We start from the raw sequence: 17,896 nt of genomic DNA on the forward strand, positions 1-17,896 counted from the left end.
AGGTTAGTCTTCCCTTATTTTATTGCTTCGCTTCCCCCCGGCGGGCAGGGAGATGGGAGTGGGGAAGAAGGGCCGGATGGCAGCTCTGAGTAAGGCGCGTTGGCGTTTCCCCTGCCCCAATCCCTGCAATGCTGCCCAGGGTGAAACTGGATTCCCCCGGACCCTGTGGCTGCTGCCCGAGGCCGGGGGAGCAAGGTTGGGCTTGTGCGGGCTCGCCAGGCGCTTCCCTTCCTTCCCATGTTCCCTTGGTGCCTGCACAGGCAGGGAGATGGGAGCGGAGAAGAGGGGCCGGCTGGCATGGTCTGGGTCAAGCGTGTTGGCCCTTCCCCCCCCCTGCCCCCGGTCCCCATGGCGGGAGATAGGCACGCGGGGGGGCAAAGTTGGCGGGTGGGTGCTGGACCCAGCGCGTCTACTCCGGCCCGTTTCCCCTTGATTGCCCTGACGGGTTTGGAGATTGGACTGGGTGGAGAGACAGTGGTTGACAAGCTCGGGGCTTCCCCCTCTCCTCGGGCGCTTCCCTCCTTGATCGGGGAGGTGGATCCAATGTGGTAGGTGTGGTTCTCTCCCAGCGCTCCCCCCGGTTACCGCTGCAGCCCGCTGGCGGTTGTTTGAGCGGGGGGAGGGTTGGATGTTTGGGGGAGGCGGGTGCAGTGGTACCATGGCCTGGGTGCCACTGCACTCCCTCTGCATCCACTGCCCCCCCTCTTGACACCATCCCCAAGGTAAGTTTGAATTTTATATGTATTGGGGTGGTGGGGGTATTTTGTACATGTAATGGGTAGGTGGGGGTATTTTGTACATGTAATGGGGAGGTGGGGGTATTTTGTACATGTAGTGGGGTCTTTTTAAAATGTATTGCAGTCACTCATCCAGGCAGTCACCCACCGACCCAGCCAGTCACCCACTCATACTAGTCACACTCAAACACACAATTCTTATTAGGAATTTATTCCATTTTTTAAAAAGTGGGGCGGGGCGTGGGGGCGAGTAGATTTTTGGGTGATTTGTCAAGCACTGTATATGTACTGTACGTGTGTGTGTATATATATATATATATATATATATATATATATATATATATATATACATATACATATACATATAGAGGTATCAGTACCGTGTTACCCGAGCTTCAATAATCAAAAAATAAATAGATGATACCGTTCTGTGGCTAACGAAATGCTTTTATTTGTGCGAGCTTTCGAGATACACTGATCTCTTCTTCCGGCGATGTTACAATGAATGAAGCAAGCAAAAGCTATACTATAAACAGTGTCTATTGGAATGTTATCTGTGCTGGTCCTTCCCCCGGTGTGGATGTGTTTTATGGCTAGAGGTGTCAAAAGCTTCCTGAAAGCAAGTGATGAAAGAGTGTGTATGTGTATCAGTGTGAATAAAAATGAATGGAGAGCCCACAGTATATACAATGCTTTACAAAAGGTGTGTGTGGAGTGGGGGTGGATATAAATGGTGTGGGTGGGTGTGGAAATGTGAGAGTTTGTAGCACAACTAAAAGTGTGTGTGGATAATATGTGGTCCCTATTGGTGTAGGGATGGAAAAACAAGGAGTATTAGTATGTGTGAGAGACAGCTGTGTGTGCATACATATAGCACAGTAACATCGGCGGAAGAAGAGATCAGTGTATCTCGAAAGCTCGCACAAATAAAAGCATTTAGTTTGCCACAGAACGGTATCATCTATTTATTTTTTGATTATATATATATATATATATATATATATATATATATATATATACACACACACACACACACACTTTTTTCAATTTAAATATGAATGTTTATTTTTATTGTATTTACTTTGATCTGTTTTATAATTTTTTGCTTACATCTCAATTTAAAAAAGGTCTCTCTTTAAGATCATATAAAATAGAACTTTAAACCTTTTTGTAACCCAAGATATCTACCCCTTTATAAATGTGCTTTACTGAAATTCAGCTACAGTACCAATACTTTTTCATTTCCTGTTGACCAGTGAGCAAATAGAAATGTATTTGCGGTATGAATCATTAAGGATTAAAGCAACGCACAAAACATGAGGATCTTTATTTAGTCACCTTAATGTAAATGAGTGGCTTCGATCTCTTCATAAAGTATGTAAAAAAAAGTTTAAGATAATGAGTGATTTAAATTATGCACGTCATCTATCAATTACTTAAAAGGTCTGCAGTAATGAATTATGAGCTAAAGAGAAGTGAAATCCGATAATCATGTGAGTTTCTAGTTTGTTTTTTTGTCTTATTCGAGAGAAATTGTAAGTAGAATTTCCCCAGTGTTAAAGATTTGATCATGTCCCATGATAGCGGATCAGTATCACTTCCACTTTACTGGATAACACAGACATGAGTAATACCGTAATTATTTCATTACCTCTTTAACTTTTACAAGTACTGAAAGTTTCCAAAATCTACAATATGTAACAAATGCTGCAATTTTAAGAATGCCCTCGAGCTTTATTAAAAAAAAAAAATGGACGTTTCTTGCTAACTTGTTGTAATTTAATACAATTTCTTTAGAGCTGCAGAACAATCCTTTGCAGTAAAAAAAATAAATGTAGTCACAGGAGTATGTAGGTTTCCTAAAATAGTGTGGAGCAGATATTTAAGTGTTCGTCCCTCCTAGGATTAAGGCGAACATGATTAACAAGTTAAGTATAGTTTATATAACTTTATAAGATCTTTCTTCTAGTCCAATGATGGCAGCACACATCTATGGGTATTGCTCCTCCCTCAAGGTAAAAGAGAAGGCCAATTTCTGGGGCTCTGGATAACTAATGAACCTTACCCTCCTGGTCAGTGTGGCTTTGAGCAAGTAAAATAAACAAGACCGAAGGACCAAAAGTGCCCCCTCAATGGATGGGAAAAATGTGTTTGCTACTGTGATTGGAGCAGAAGGGGAATATCGGGAAGAAAAATTCGCAGTTTCTTCTGCATCCCAGGCAGCACACACCTGAGTGGGATGACCCATAGCAATAACAAAAAATGTGAGGGATTAAATTACAACATTCCTCCCAAAGGCTGTCTCAGGTGAAGAATAAGCATCCAGTTAGTAGTGCTTGAAGACAGTGTGGATATTTGGCCTTAGGTACTGCCCTCTTAGAGTGAGCTCTAATGGGAAAAGGAGCTTGCTTTCCAGCTGTCTTATAGGCTTCTAGTATTGTTGATTGTAACCACCTTGCAATAACATTTCTGGATGCTGCTTGCTTGGCCCCAGCAAGTTTGTGCAAACAGGACACATAGCCACATCAGATCTTCTCAATACTGCTGTTCTGTTCAGGTATTGTTTAAGACAACGTAATAAATCCTTAGAGTGGAATTCTTCCTCCTTACTAGAATTTTGTTTTGTGGATTTGGATCCGCTGGTTCTTTTGGTCTGACGATTTATGCCAATCAGTTTGAAAAGGGGTAATTTGTCTTTTACGGCTTTTTTTTTTTTTTTATCCACATGGCAGATTCTGCAATCCGTGGTCGGATTGTTAAGAATCCAATCCGCGGATTTCAAAATCTGTGCCCGGATTTTTAACAACCTGCCAACAGATTGCAAAATCAGCGGATTGGATTCTTAAAAATCCATTCGGATCGTATCCAAAGCTTGGGAAATTTCAGGAAAAGGATTTTGAAAGTTTTGCCCATTTCTACTCCTTACTACTGCCAGGATTTTGGCAGAAAGACAGGACCACCATGTCCTGATTGAGATTGAAATACAAGGTTATCTTCGACCTGAACTTGTGAACCTTTCCCAAAATGACATAATCTTGATGGAATGCGAGATATGGTTGTTTGTATGATTGGGTTCATATTTCAGCGCCTCTTCTAGCAGATCTGATTCCTACCAGAAAAACGGGTTTCAGCATTAACCACTGATCTAATGTTATTACCAGAGTAAGAGCCCAAAGAATATTTTCCAGGTGGTAGGTCTTATCTACAGAATAGTTTTTATAAATCTCTTTATCAACTGATTGGTTGCCAAGGGCTTCCCTCTGAACATAGTAATGGTGGACATCTTGATTGAACTGGGGCTGCGGATGTCCCTCTAAGGCTGCGACCACAGTGTGCGCGACATCTAGAAATAGATTTGAGTGGCTGTCGCTGAGCGATTTGTGTCCTCTGTTGACACGCGCGACAGAGAGGCTTGGCCGTGATGTCACCAGGCTGAACAATTGAGGTTTGCCCTCATTGGTTCAAATGGATTGGTATCCTCCAAATCCTGCTGCGCCGTCGTCCGCAGTATGGCCGTACTGGTGCACGTCAATTGAAATTGGGCCCTGATATCGGCTTGTGACTCAGCGGCAGTTCCCAGTGGTTTTTCCCGCCAACTATATCAGCTGTTAACTAGGCTGGTAAATTCTTGGCTGGGTGGCAAGCATGGCACAAGCACACACCCTACCGAACAGATAGTTGCAACATACAAAAGAACATAAACACCAGATATATGCATCATACACACCAGTTACATGCACCAAGCAAATACGTGAACACAACACCTGATATGGCCCATACGCGCACAACACATATACATGCAATAAACATGCACACGTCATATACTGTATATGCACCCCAAGACATATATCGGATACATGGACTATACACACATAGTACATAAACACAAACTGACTTGGGGCTAGAACAGAGACCAGTCACGGAGACTGAGAAGCGCCTCCACATGGCTGGAATCTGCGGCTGCAGCAGTCAGTGAAAGCAGTAGCCCAGTGACAAAAAGGTGTTGATAACCTTTACTACAGCAATAAACATGGGAAATATATATATACAGTGGTTGACAAATCACCAAAAAATCTACTCGCCACACAAAAAAATCTACTCGCCACCTAGTACCAAACGTGTGCTGCTTGGGCCAATATTTACTCGCCCGGGGGTTAAATCCACTCGCCCGGGGCGAGCAAATGTATAGGTTTGTCGAACACTGTATATATATATATATTTTTTTTTCTTACACTTACATTTTTAAAGATTTGTTTCACTATATTTTTTAACCAGAAGTTAACTGCACTGGAGCTTGCACGCAGCGCTCCTAAATTGTAACCCCATAGGCACTGCATACAGGGCAAGAATCCAATGCTATTGACTATCATTATTGTGTTTCCTGTTTTCGCTATGCAATGGAGGAGATACAAAAACAGATCAAATTGGTAGTGTAGGTACCTGCGGATGGGGCGTACCTTGACATGGTTGTAGCCCTGAAATGTTTTGGACAAACCGAATGAAGGCATGATACCCACTCGACCTTGAAATGTCAGTACAAATGAGGGTCGATGAACTGGGGGAACAGGTATGAGCGAAAAAGCTCTGTCAAAAGGATGTCTCCTATGGTGGGGAGATAGGCAGGAGGCCCCACACTACATGCACTCAGTTACCCTAAACTTAGCAAATAAGTGTGTTGATAGATAGGCTGAGTTAGACTAGAATGAAGCTATATCTGGCACTGTGTTGCCCTAGGGCTGGACACCCGACTGTTCCCTGTGGATATGTAGTGAATAGGTGAAAAAATATAAAAACAGGTTAGTAGCAATTAAAATAAATGGGGACACTGGTATCAATTCCGTGAATAAATTACAATTTGTGTACTCTATTTGTAATAGATTTGCTAGTAGGAAGTTGTCATATTGCATGAACTTTTGGGGCTTCTTTGTTTACTGTTGTATATTAAGATTGGTTGACCCTTTAATATGAATCACTAATATTTGCGGCACTTTCTCCTCTGCCCAATATAAGACGCAGCTCACTTGTCATACCAATGCTCCCTGTGCCCCCTTCTGTTGACATAGGCAACTGATGTTGAATTGTCTGAATATATTGAGCAGAGATCCGCTGACTAGGCCCTGGAAATTGACAATTGCCAAGCATAGTGCGATGATTTACCTTAGGTTGGATGGCAGTCTGCTCACCTGTAGTTTCCAGAACCCTTGAATAGAGTGCTGCCGGTAATGCTCTCCCCATCCAAACCGGCTGACATCAGTTAGGATATTGCAAGCAGGAATAACATTTCCATGGTAAACAAAAGCTTTGCTGGGGTTTTTACAAAATGTATCCCATGTCTTTTTGTGAGGAGGTTGTCCATCATTCAAGCTGCCTCAACCCCTATTTTCCCCATTGTTTAGGTGCGTGTTGGGAAAGGGGTGGCAGAGACTGTCCAGGCCATTCAGTGACATGGAGGTGGAGGGGTGGGAATATGTTAGGGGTCCCTTTGCCCCACCAGGCCAGTTTTTGTAGAGGGTGGAAAAAAAAAGTCCTAGAACCAAAACTAAAGAAAAATGTATTTATACTTCCAAGTACAATAAATAATGCAGCTTTAAATCATGAAATGTGGTAAAGAAACAGAACTCCCCCTCTGTCACTATTCCAACATTTCATAATCATCAGTCACTAGTTGAGGAGGACTGTCACATTTGACAACTCCTGAAGAGTCACCAACGGGCCAGGCATTAAGGATATCCCTGCTTCAGCACAGGTGGTGGTCATTTTGACAGCCACCTGTGCTGAAGCAGGGATATCCTTAGTGCCTGGCCTGTTGGTGGCCCTTGAGCACTAGAGTTGGCCTTCCCTGCACTAGTTGATCTGTAAAAGAATATGGTGCTAGAAGTCTGTCCCAGTTTCCACACAAAATTAGCCCTGCTTATCTTTAGTGTTTCAGGTAGAAAGGATATGTCTGCTGTCGTGTTGGGTTATGACTGGGTCAAGTCTCCTCCTTCCTTCCGTGGTCAGTGAACAGCTTCCTCCAGCTTTGGGCACCATTCTCACACGAACGTCCACAGTGAATACGAAAATTAGATACTTCTAATCAATCAATGTGCCTCTGCTCTGACCCAAGACAAGTATGCTGGAACAATGCATTGTCCTGTCACGGTACGGAACCAAATATTGTACGTACAAAGTCATGTGTGCGTCTTAAAAACAACGGGGCGACACTTTCGACCATACATTAGAAAAGTTTAGACTCAGATATTTAGGGGAAAAATAAATAATTATATTTTTTTAAATAAATTTGGTTTTGTTAAGAGGAAACTGGACGCTTGTAATTAAGATAAAAGGAACAACACTATTTTTGTAAATAAATGTAAGTAGTAGTACCTACAAATGGTAAAATAAAGGCTATGGCGCTGTTGGTCTGTAGGTAAAAATGTAATGTTCTCCTGCTCTTTAAATAAAAAAGTAATAAAAGTTACAGTGCTGCATGGCTATGAACAAAAAAGTAGTAATCCTCCTGCAAATAAAAAAGCAGCAGTAATCAAATTGTCAATTAAAAAAAGTTTACTGGTACCTTCAAACTTGGATGACAGCGTAACACTGTTGAATCTGACTACAGGTTCTTAGTTTTCTGTTGTATAGTAAATAACAAAATACCACTTGGGGTTACAGACTTGTCAGACATGTTAATGTACTCTGTCTTTCCCCATTATCATTTAGCAAACACGGCTTCCACTGCAGTAAGGGATTCTGGGTAATGACGTGCAAATGAGCACAGTGTCACTCTTTGCTGCTCATCCATTTTAACATGGACCCATATACGCTTATGCCTACTGTATTACACAGCTTTTGAGCACAGCCTCTGTTAAAGAAGTGCATGGCCAGGAAACCTACTCACAGACAGCAGTTTCGACTAGTTGGGTCTCAGTGTGAGGCTGGTACGTGGGTATAAACAGACATTAAAAAAAAAAATGACAAAAAACACTTCTGGTGTATTTGCACGTGTCAGACATGTCTGTAACCATGTCTGTCCCCATGATCTCTTAGGATACAATGCTTCCACTGCAGCTAGGGATTCTGGGTAATGACATGCAAATGAGCAGTGTGTCACTACTTCTCATCCATTTTAAACATGCTATAAAGCGTATGCCTGTCGTATTATACAGCTTTTCAGCACAGCCAGTAAACCTACTCACAGACAGCTGCTAAAATAAGAAACGAAAACAGATTTACACTCCAACATGGTGACATTTTAATAGTTCTTTTAAGGGTGCTACTCTCGGAGCAGCAAATAAATCCAAGTTTAGCTTTCTCTCTTCATCAATGATGCCCCCCGTTTTTCTTTGGCGGAAAGAACGCATATTCCACCCCCAGCGCCACCACAAAGGCAGCAAAGCCCCACTTAGCGCCTCGCAGCAGGACGTCCTTAAAAGTAACAGGGGTAGCGAAGCCTCCCATGAACCTCCAGGCCTCGTTCCTAAAGAACATAAATAAATAAAATATGGGTAAGACGAGAAGATTCATCCAGCAACATGTAAACGTGCTATTGGTTGTAGTTGTACTACGGATTTAACCCCTTGAGTGCCAGATGGGGGGGGGGTTAACCAATAGGAAAGAGCATTTCCCCACACTAAAGAACTAAAAATAAGGAATTTCATAGCTACTGTTTCAAAACAAAGACTCAAAGAAGTCGTTATATTGCTTTGAAAACTAGATATTGCTCCGTATACTTATCTTTTTTCCCCTTCTAAAAATGCTCATATATTCAGGGGTTCCCATGAAATTGGCCTGGGTTTTTCTCCCAAATGGGAAGAACTACTTAAAATGGCCTTCGATTCCCTTGAAAAGTGCAATTTATATTATTTTGTGTTTGCACGTTTTAATAAAACAGACCACCTTGAATATAAAAATAAATAAGTCACAGACCATTTTTTTTAAATGTCATTTGTATTTCAAGCTTTTGGGGTTTGGTAAAAATATGACTGTTTCATGAAGATGTGCGTCTCACCCACATTATATTATCACTGGAGCACAAGGCACATTGACAGCTGTGCCACACAGAAAATAATACAATTTTTATATGATACAAACTATCCACTTACAGGACCTGTATTTGCAACTGGCTTGGAAATCTAAATTGTATTTTTAACTCTTATTCCTAATGTTCCCATTTCCCCATAAAAATATACAAGTGTTATTTTAATTTGTATATTTTTGAATAGTTGGCAGGTTCAGTTATTTTACGTTTTACATTGGTTGGCTTTGGAAAATTCAATAACATGTTTAACAAAAAAAATGGCTCATGAATTTATAAATAAATATTAGGTCAAGGATTTAAAAACAGAATTTTGTAGAAAAGTAAAAGAATATCCATTAGTTTTGAGCCACTATCATTGGAAAGAGTTCTACGCATAATTTGAGGGGTCCGACATTTTGCACTGCTGGATTCTAATCAGTGGTGAAACTACCACATCGGCTCTGCAGGCCCGACCTGTGGTAGCGCGGCCTTACTCGGCGGCGGAGGGAATACTACCCAGGTGGTCCAACCAGAAGTTAGGCCCCATCGGAATGGAAGTTGGGCTCATATTCCGAAATCACCACGTGGGTGGTCTACCTCCGTCGCCACCACGTAAGGACCCACTTGTCAGGTAGGGCCCAGGGGAGTTTTTCTTTATTTTTTAAACTTGCACCGGGTCTCACCGGTGACAATTTCCACCCCCGATTCTAATACATTACCAGCTGATTCTCAATACGTTCCTATTACACAATGAAGGAATAGTGAATGATAAGCAGGCTTTTGTCATGGAAGATTAGAATCATTGCCGCGAACGTTTTTAAAGCTTATGAGATCATATACACCATTCTCCAACAGAAATGCTTCGCTAGTGTTAAAATAAACACGCTTCCATACTTTTTCAGCATCACTTCTGGTGGTGAAGGTGTTAGAATCCAGAAGCTTTTGGGAGGGTGTATAAAGGTTTGAGGTATTAAGATCATACCTTGCCCACGGATCCCTCAGCCCTTTCTTTGCCAGCCTCTCCTGTACGACCTCCATTGGTGTGCCCTCTACTTTCCATTGCCTATAGTCGGGCAGTTCCATCTTGCCATGCCCGTGATCCTCATGCCCGTGGCCCATACCTGTGAAACAGTTATACAGCGCAGACATTAAAGATGAGAACTTTCTGTCACACAGTGGAATCAACAGAGCACAGGAGGGAAGAACTTGCCAGGGAAAAAACGATGGCTGGGAGTGAGATTATGAATTATGCACTAAAGCCAGGGGGTCGTGATCCTATTAACCTGTCAATTTGAGGTGTTCACAGCTGAAAATTGCATTGATTTACATTAGATACAACAGATCTGTATTGCAAGAAGAGATGCTCACTGATGCCAACTATATGTAGTTCAAACCATATTACTCCAGAAGGGTAGATTCTCTGTAGCAAGTGATATCTTTTAATGAGCTACTATATATAGAAAATGAGACACTATAAGTACAGGTCACGGACATTATGGAAACACTCCCAAATTCCTGATGAAGGACTTACTCCAAGATATTGTCTTCAACAGAACAATAAAAGCATCAACATGATAAAAAAAAAAAAAATTAATGTCTGAATGTCCTGTTATTCTTCCTATGATAACCAATGCTGGAATACACTTTTCTTTTTGCCTGTCTGAAATTTACACTCAAATGAGAAACCCCCTTGTACCTTATGAATGTTTTTCTTTTCATTAATTTCCTCACCACTCCTATTGCAGTTATGGTATGCATGGTTGTGAGTAACCATGCAAACTATTTACATTTAGAAGATTAGGCCTCTTCTCAAAGCAGACATTTCACCAGCAGGTTCCTCAGTGCTGAACAGAGGTCATTATTTAGCTCTAGGAACCTCCCGGTTGCCGATGTACTAGCAGTTTTAATTGCTGGGATTTTAGCTGTCATTGGGGAAATCAAAATGGCCACCAAAGTATCTTGGGAACCGTGGGGTTGCCAGAGCTGAAAAAAGCATTGTTCAACTCTGGATGACCCCCTCCTCCTCAAGTGAGACTTCTTTATTAAAAGCAACAGTGAAACTGGCTGTTTGCCTCTTTATATGATACCATATATCATGGATGCCAAGGGTTAAAACCCTCAAATTAAATATTTTATGGGGGTTCACCACCCCAGATTACATTTAAGCACAAACATTGACTCTAACAGTGAGACTTCATTAAGCTCTGTGCTAAAAATGAGGGACTGCCATCTGATAAACAGGAGACAGGTGTGACCAGTCAGGGACAAAAACAGATAAGTATAGTATCAGGGATTCTCTGTGATTATTTTGGCATGGTAGGTTGCAGCCTCTCAGTCTTGTATACCAGTTGTCACTTGTTTTAGGCATATCGCCAGAGCACCATTAGAAAGGAGACAACTGATATTTAGCATATGTGGGGGAACACTACATTATTTAAAGGAGCCATTCACCCTAACTTACTCCCCCCCCCCGCCCCCTCCTATTTTTTTTTACAGGATAGGAACAAGAGGGGTTTCATGAACTGACCCACGCTTTTTTCAGCTCCAAGGACCCTCAGGTTCCCGAGATACTTACTAGTGAAGCCATCGGTATTACGTCCTGGTTTTAAAGGGTATTTAAATGGCTGTCCAATACGAAGCTGCAACTGTTGTGGCTTCCTATTGGCCTGAGATTTACCAGCCATTTCGTTTCTCCTAAGGGAGGTTTAAACTTTGTCACTGAATATCTCTGGAAACAGGGCGTTTCCAGAGATGAAAAAAGCGGTGTTTGACTCCAGGGGATGGGGCCCCAGTTCCCATCCTGTAAAATGGGGGCTAAACTTTTTTTTATGGTATGGCACTGCTCCTTTATGCCTACATATTTAGTGTCAGTATATACTCCCCTGAGCAGGAAGCCTCGGTAGCTTGTATATCAGTATAGCTAAAACAGTACATATAAACTTTGCAATGCCGGTACAAGTTGTGTGTGATTATTTGTCACAAAATGCATTGCAGGTTGTGATAACTTAAGACGCAACATCAGAAATCTCCATACATGAAATTACAAGAGCACAAAGCTTTCCAAATCTCATACTTGGAGAGACCTTTGAGATTTGGAAAGCTTTTGTTGACTTATGTCATTTATGGAGAATCCTGATGTTGCGCCCAAAAAAGGTATCACAGCCTGTAATGAATCCTCACTTCTCAGGCAACACACTGGGTATTTGTAAGTGTATGTATCTAAAAATCAGGAAAGGCTCATGTATACGCCAAAACATTGAGCTAATTAATCCAACTTTTGTGCAATGAGGAGTACCTGACCATCTTTACGATTCGCTATACTATCAACCGAACGAACGGTTAGCACCATCATATACTTTTTTATATTATTTGGCGAGTGTCCTGTAAAAAATAAATATAAATAAATCCATCCAGGTCTTCCCTCGCCCCCCCCCCCCCCCCACCCCCTTGGTTCCCCACTTAGCGGGGGAACCACTGATAGGAGCAGGGAGGTTGCACTGGCGAGCGGGTCGTCGGAGGTCTGCGGTGCACCCGGCAAGCGGGGGCCGCCATCTTGGAATGCCTGTGCATGCGCAGTACGTTTCACGTATGCGCAATGGCCCAATAGTTGTAGCGGCCATCTTGGGACTACTCGCGCATGCGCAAGTCGCGGCCATTAGGAGATAAGCCCCCGCAGGGGAACTACAACCCCCAGAAGGCACCGAGACCACATGCCGCAGATCAGCAAATAGGGCTGCAGCAACCTCGGCAGCTAGGAAAAGATACTTTTGGCGCGCTGGCAGTTGGAACCAGGACAGAGAAGGGGAAGGTAGGGTCTGGGTCTCGGTTGCACCCAGATTAACCCCCTTAGGTCCAGGATAAGCCCCACTCACCAACAGCTTGTGGATGCTACAGGGACTCCCCCTCTAGATAGGGACCGTGCTCCTGTATTGAGTAGTGTCAGGGACACAGCAGAGGACGCCGCGCAGCAGATGCGGCCTGTGGTCTGGGACCAGACCACTACAACAGAGAGAGACTATTAAGGTGGGACCCTCCAGCTGAATACCACCCCACGTGGAGGCAGACGCCATCGCGGACAAAGTCACTGGATCAGCGGATCCTTGTTACCCTTCTGTTGGCGCTACTGGGTGTTGGATGTGATACCTTCCGAGTGCTCCATCAACAAGTGCACCAACTGTAACACTTCTTCTGGGCAGCGCTGTCACACACTTCCGGGTGGGTTGTCTTCTGTGGACACTGGATTGGGTGGGTGCCCAGGGCACATCTGTACATTGGGGGACACACACCGGGGCAGGGTGTGTGGGTAAGGCCGCGTTATATGGTTATTGTGTTGATTATTGCATTTCAGTAAACTTGTTATTATACACACTGTATTTATTGCATTGGGTCCTGTGAAGGGATATCCAGAGCTGTCAGGATCCCTCACAGGTGGAGGCGCTGTCAGATGATCCAGGTATACCCCAGGCTCCCAGCATCAGAGGTTCAGGCCTCCTGTGAGCCACAGGTAAAGCACGCACACACTCAGTAGCCGACACATTTCCCATAGGGTGGGGGAAAACAGCGCCCGCCACACACACACACACACACACGATCAGGACTCCTGTAAAGTGTAGATATTAATTAACACAAACTCAAGGCTATATATACAGGCACTTTCCTGAAATGGGGGTCTCTTTCCACCCCCTGCGGAGTGAATACAGCTTCTCCTCTGTCTCACTAGGAGGCAGAGAAGGATTTCTGAAGGCCTGGTCTGGGCCTCAAGCCCTAATCAGTGTGCCTTCATCAAGGGAAGCTAGGAGAAGAATGCCCGCTTTGTGCATCTGATCTAACTGCAATAAATATCATTGAACCACAAGAAGTGTGTTACAATGTCTAGCTGCTGAAAGAAAGGTGTCAGTCTGGGCCATCCTGCTGCTATCCAGAGGATCCATGCTGACTGGAGGCGCTGCACCAAAGAACTAAGGTACCCTGAAAACCTGACCTGCCTGTTCTCCCCACAACACCGCAGAGCACTCAGCCCTCCTGTTGCCACACAGGTACAGCACTACACCTAAATGGAATAGCCAGAGAAGGAGACCCCTCCAATCTCACTTAGGGTGGGGGTACAAAGGCCACATTTGGAGGCGCTGCTGAGATGGCATCAGGACAGGTTTACTAGCAGATAGAACCAGAAAGGAAAATACGTGCAATTACAATTCCAGTTCTTACGTGTGAGAGGGGGACAGGTGTAGTGTGAAGGGGATTTTTATCTGCCAGAAGATGGAGCCTGTACTGCCCTAACGGATATTTTGGTTGGGACAAGAAACTACATGCTCGTTCTAAGTCACCCTGAGGACTGATAGGTGTAGGATGCCTGGTGGGGTGGCCTGGTGGGGTGGCCTGGTTAACATATCAGGGCCTCTGAAAAGGTCTGCAGTGTCCGTGCCAAAGCAGGGTGGTGTAAGTGTAGCAGTTTCAAGCACAAGATACCACAGAGAACTGTATTGTGTCAGAATGAAATGTGCTTTTGCCTGCCAAGGGAAGCTTCCCTAGAGAAAAATGCCTATTACAGTGTGAACCACGTGGATGATTTGCCAAATGCAGAATTGACGTTTGCTATGGAATGGCGTGAAATCCATAACCGCGCCATTTCTGTGCTGCATAGGACTTCTGGTTTCACCAGGGGGAGCAAACAGTGAGGACATTACGATTATATGTGGGGCTGCAGATGATGTGCCTGCTCTCCAGCCTGTGATAACTAACCAAGTTAGACCTGTACTGGGAGTGGACTGCAGTTCGATCCAAAATGGCAGTTCCCACCAACCTGAGAGACCACAGACAGTTTGCAGAAAGTTGCATGCCGTTATCTGCAAAACCAGTGCAGGGAATGGCGCGAAAACCCGAGCCCTGCGATGTGAGTGGCTCAACGCTGAGCCAGAACCACTCCTTGCTACTGTGTGCCCCTCCTCTAAACTTCACCAGGAGGCGTACAGTGAGCCTCAAATCAGCGAATCCTATCCACACTGAGTGAGGAGCTGGATGCAAGCTGCCACACTCAGTTCCTCGGGGCTAACCAAGAGAGAGAACTCATCTTACCTGTCCTGTTCCCTCTCTGTACGTTATCCACGCCAGAGATGGCACACTGACTCAATTACAGTCTGTCAGGAAATCTACTGGCAGTGAAGGTAGCAGGGGTTACATATCCAGAGTACCCTTGCGCAAAGTGCGATGGCTCAGCGGTTATGCCATGCGAAGTGGGCCGTGTTAATGCTATCGATGTGGAGGTCCCATGCGCCATAACATATGTTCCAGGGGGTTCGTGCACCCCGGTTCCAGACTGTTCCAGAGCCGGAACCCCAGATATCAGAACCACTGGGTAAGGTGACTACCCAGGGAGAGTTGGGAGCACTTCCACTAGTGGCGCAGAGGCAGGATCGCTTTCTGCCGATAGCCACCCGTGAGTGCGAGGTGCCCCGACCACCATCATCCGACGACCGTTCCAGATCCTTGGTGATGCGCCAACCGGCGGACCACTTGAGCAATCCTGTTGACAAAGAGCCACCTACCTGCAAAGCAGAGACAGCATCCATGGCGGTTCCAGTCAATCCGACGCCCATCTCAAGTCAGCGGAGTGGTGAGGCACCAGCCCCGAACCCAGCGAGGAGGCCTTGCCAGGTGCCTGCTTCTGTGCAGAGGACCACAATGACCTTCCGGCGCCATCCCCAGCTGATAACGTCACTTCCAAGGCGACTGCCGGAGTGGACCAGGACTCTGCTGCGACCGCTCCGGTGAGTATTGCCGCCTGGTTATAGACCGGGGGAAGCAGCGGGTTACCACCTCTGGCTCTACCCTGGTCCAAAAAAAGGCCGGACGTGGCCTAGCCAAGCTCCAGGACGTTGTCCCGGACATTGATGCTCCAAGGCCCCAATCCTTGACATTGATAAACCTTCGGCCATACCCCCTGTCAATATTGGAGAGAATGGTTGTCTCTGGGATATCCTAGAATAGTCGTCAGGATATAGTTCTCCAACACTAGTGACCACGTCATACCTGGGTGTGGGTGCACAGTATGCCATCAGGAGTATTACTATGCCACGTTCTAGCTCCAGAGGATCATGCTTTGCGCAAGCCCTAAGAGGGTATATTTTGTTCAATTATCTGACCCCGATGGTGGGGTTGGAAAGAAAGACCCCAGGCATTACAGTTAAAAAGGGATTCTCCATGTTGGGAGTAATCCTTGAGGTTTTTGTCCCCATTAAAAAGGTGGGTGGGTAATAGAACCTGAGTGTGTATAAGACAATACCATTTACTGTGTACCCATGGTATTGTAATGTTACATTGCAATGTATTAATGTATGCAGATGGTAATGCATTTTGTGTTTAGGTCAATTCAACGGTTGTTGTACAGTATTGGATGTTACGCCTACTGTAGTCCAAGCAGGGCCGTTGGAATTTTTCACCAGGGGGAGAATGTAGCATAGCCTCCCGGCCGCTATGCCTTTTCCTGGGCCCTACCAGTGTAAGACCTGTTAGGTGCAGGCAGTGGATGGGATAATTCCTTCTCCAAGGCTCTGTATGCTTTTTGCAGCCTTGGATACATTTGTAAATATCCAAGGGCGGGCCCTAGCAACAGCCAGAAAGTGTCAGCCTGAGGGAAGGAAACTGATTGGGTGACATGTAGGATATGGGTGACATGTAGGATATGATGACCTATCAGTATTCAACCTGCTTTGTTACGGGGCCGGGTTATAAACACAAACTCAAGGCTATATATACTGGCACTTTCCTAAAGTGGGGGAGGGGGGTGTGTCTCTCTTTCCTCCCCCAGCAGAGTGAATACAGCTACTCCTCTGTCTCACTAGGAGGCAGAGGAGGAGTCCTGAAGGCCTGGTCCCCAAGCCCTAATCAGTGCACCTTCATTAAGGGAAGCTAGGAGAAGAATGCACCTGCTTTGTGCATCTGATCTAACTAAAAAACAGATTGGGTAGCGCTAACTGGATAATTAGAACAATATATATTGTAAAACCTTGAATGAGGATAATATTCCACATAAAAGGGGCTGCCTGAAATACAAATACTGACCCCCTGGTCAGAATGGTAACAGAAAAAGAAAAAATGTGTATAACAAGAGGCGCCTGATGGTAAAAAAGGATATATATCCAACCAGTTGGATAGCCAGGAATAGGCTCCAGACGTGGAGATGAGCTTAAAAACAGAAAAAGACACAATACATAGCGTGATACTGTATGACAAAAGGACAAAACTTACATAGAAACACGTCATACAGTATCACGCTATGTATTGTGTCTTTTTCTGTTTTTAAGCTCATCTCCACGTCTGGAGCCTATTCCTGGCTATCCAACTGGTTGGATATATATCCTTTTTCTACCATCAGGCGCCTCTTGTTATACACATTTTTTCTTCATCTGATCTAACTGCAATAAATATCATTGAACCATAAGAAGTGTGTTACAATGTCTGGCTGTTGAAAGAAAAGGTGTCAGTCTGGGCCATTCTGCTGCTATCCAGAGGATCCATGCTGACTGGAGGCGCTGCACCAAAGAACTAAGGTACCCTGAAAACTTGTCCTGCCTGTTCTCCCCACAACACCGCAGAGTACCTCAGCCCGCCTGTTGCCACACAGGTACAGCACTACACCTAAATGGAATAGCCAGAGAAGCAGACCTCTCCCCCACCCCAATCTCACTTAGGATGGGGGTACAAAGGCCACACACACACACACACACACACACACACACACACACACACACACACACACACACACACACACACACACACACACACACACACACACACACACACACACACACACACACACACACACACACACACACACCCTATCAGAAGCCGAGCAGCTGTTACTCTGCAGATAACATCACCCTTCTGTACAATGAATGAGAGCTCATTACAAGGGAATCCATGCCACCGCACCCCCCATCACTTAGAGGGCTGCCATATTCCCAGGTGATATGTTAGGGCCGCTCTCACCTGCAGCCCTCTGATCTCCTTCAGTGGGGCACCTCAACCCGGCCGGAAGCGGAAACCTGTGCAGCCCTCTCTGATGACGTTTATAAAAAGCGTGTGCGAAATCACACAGGGGGTAACCTTGCCGGTGCCCAAGGAGCTTGTATATCACCGCAGCATGTATCCAATCAGCGCC

General features: G+C 44.8%; 1 protein-coding gene across 2 annotated transcripts; it reads right to left on the reverse strand.

Annotated features, from left to right (window-relative positions):
- Positions 1–7,947: 7,947 nt before the first annotated feature.
- On the reverse strand, positions 7,948–17,883 carry NDUFB3 (NADH:ubiquinone oxidoreductase subunit B3). Of its 2 annotated transcripts, none has more exons than XM_075608682.1 (3): positions 17,725–17,883; positions 9,719–9,857; positions 7,948–8,196 (listed from the first exon to the last, which is right to left on the reverse strand). In XM_075608682.1, the coding sequence occupies exons 2-3, from the start codon at positions 9,853–9,855 to the stop codon at positions 8,040–8,042; spliced, it is 294 nt and encodes a 97-aa protein (XP_075464797.1). In that variant the 5' UTR covers positions 9,856–9,857; positions 17,725–17,883; the 3' UTR covers positions 7,948–8,039. The 2 variants fall into 2 exon arrangements, with proteins under 2 accessions (XP_075464797.1, XP_075464798.1); XM_075608683.1 differs by lacking the exon at positions 17,725–17,883 and adding an exon at positions 15,282–15,425.
- Between the last annotated feature and the right edge of the window lie 13 nt (positions 17,884–17,896).

Source organism: Ascaphus truei, chromosome 7 (genome assembly GCF_040206685.1).
Source record: "Ascaphus truei isolate aAscTru1 chromosome 7, aAscTru1.hap1, whole genome shotgun sequence".
Lineage (NCBI taxonomy): Eukaryota > Metazoa > Chordata > Amphibia > Anura > Ascaphidae > Ascaphus > Ascaphus truei.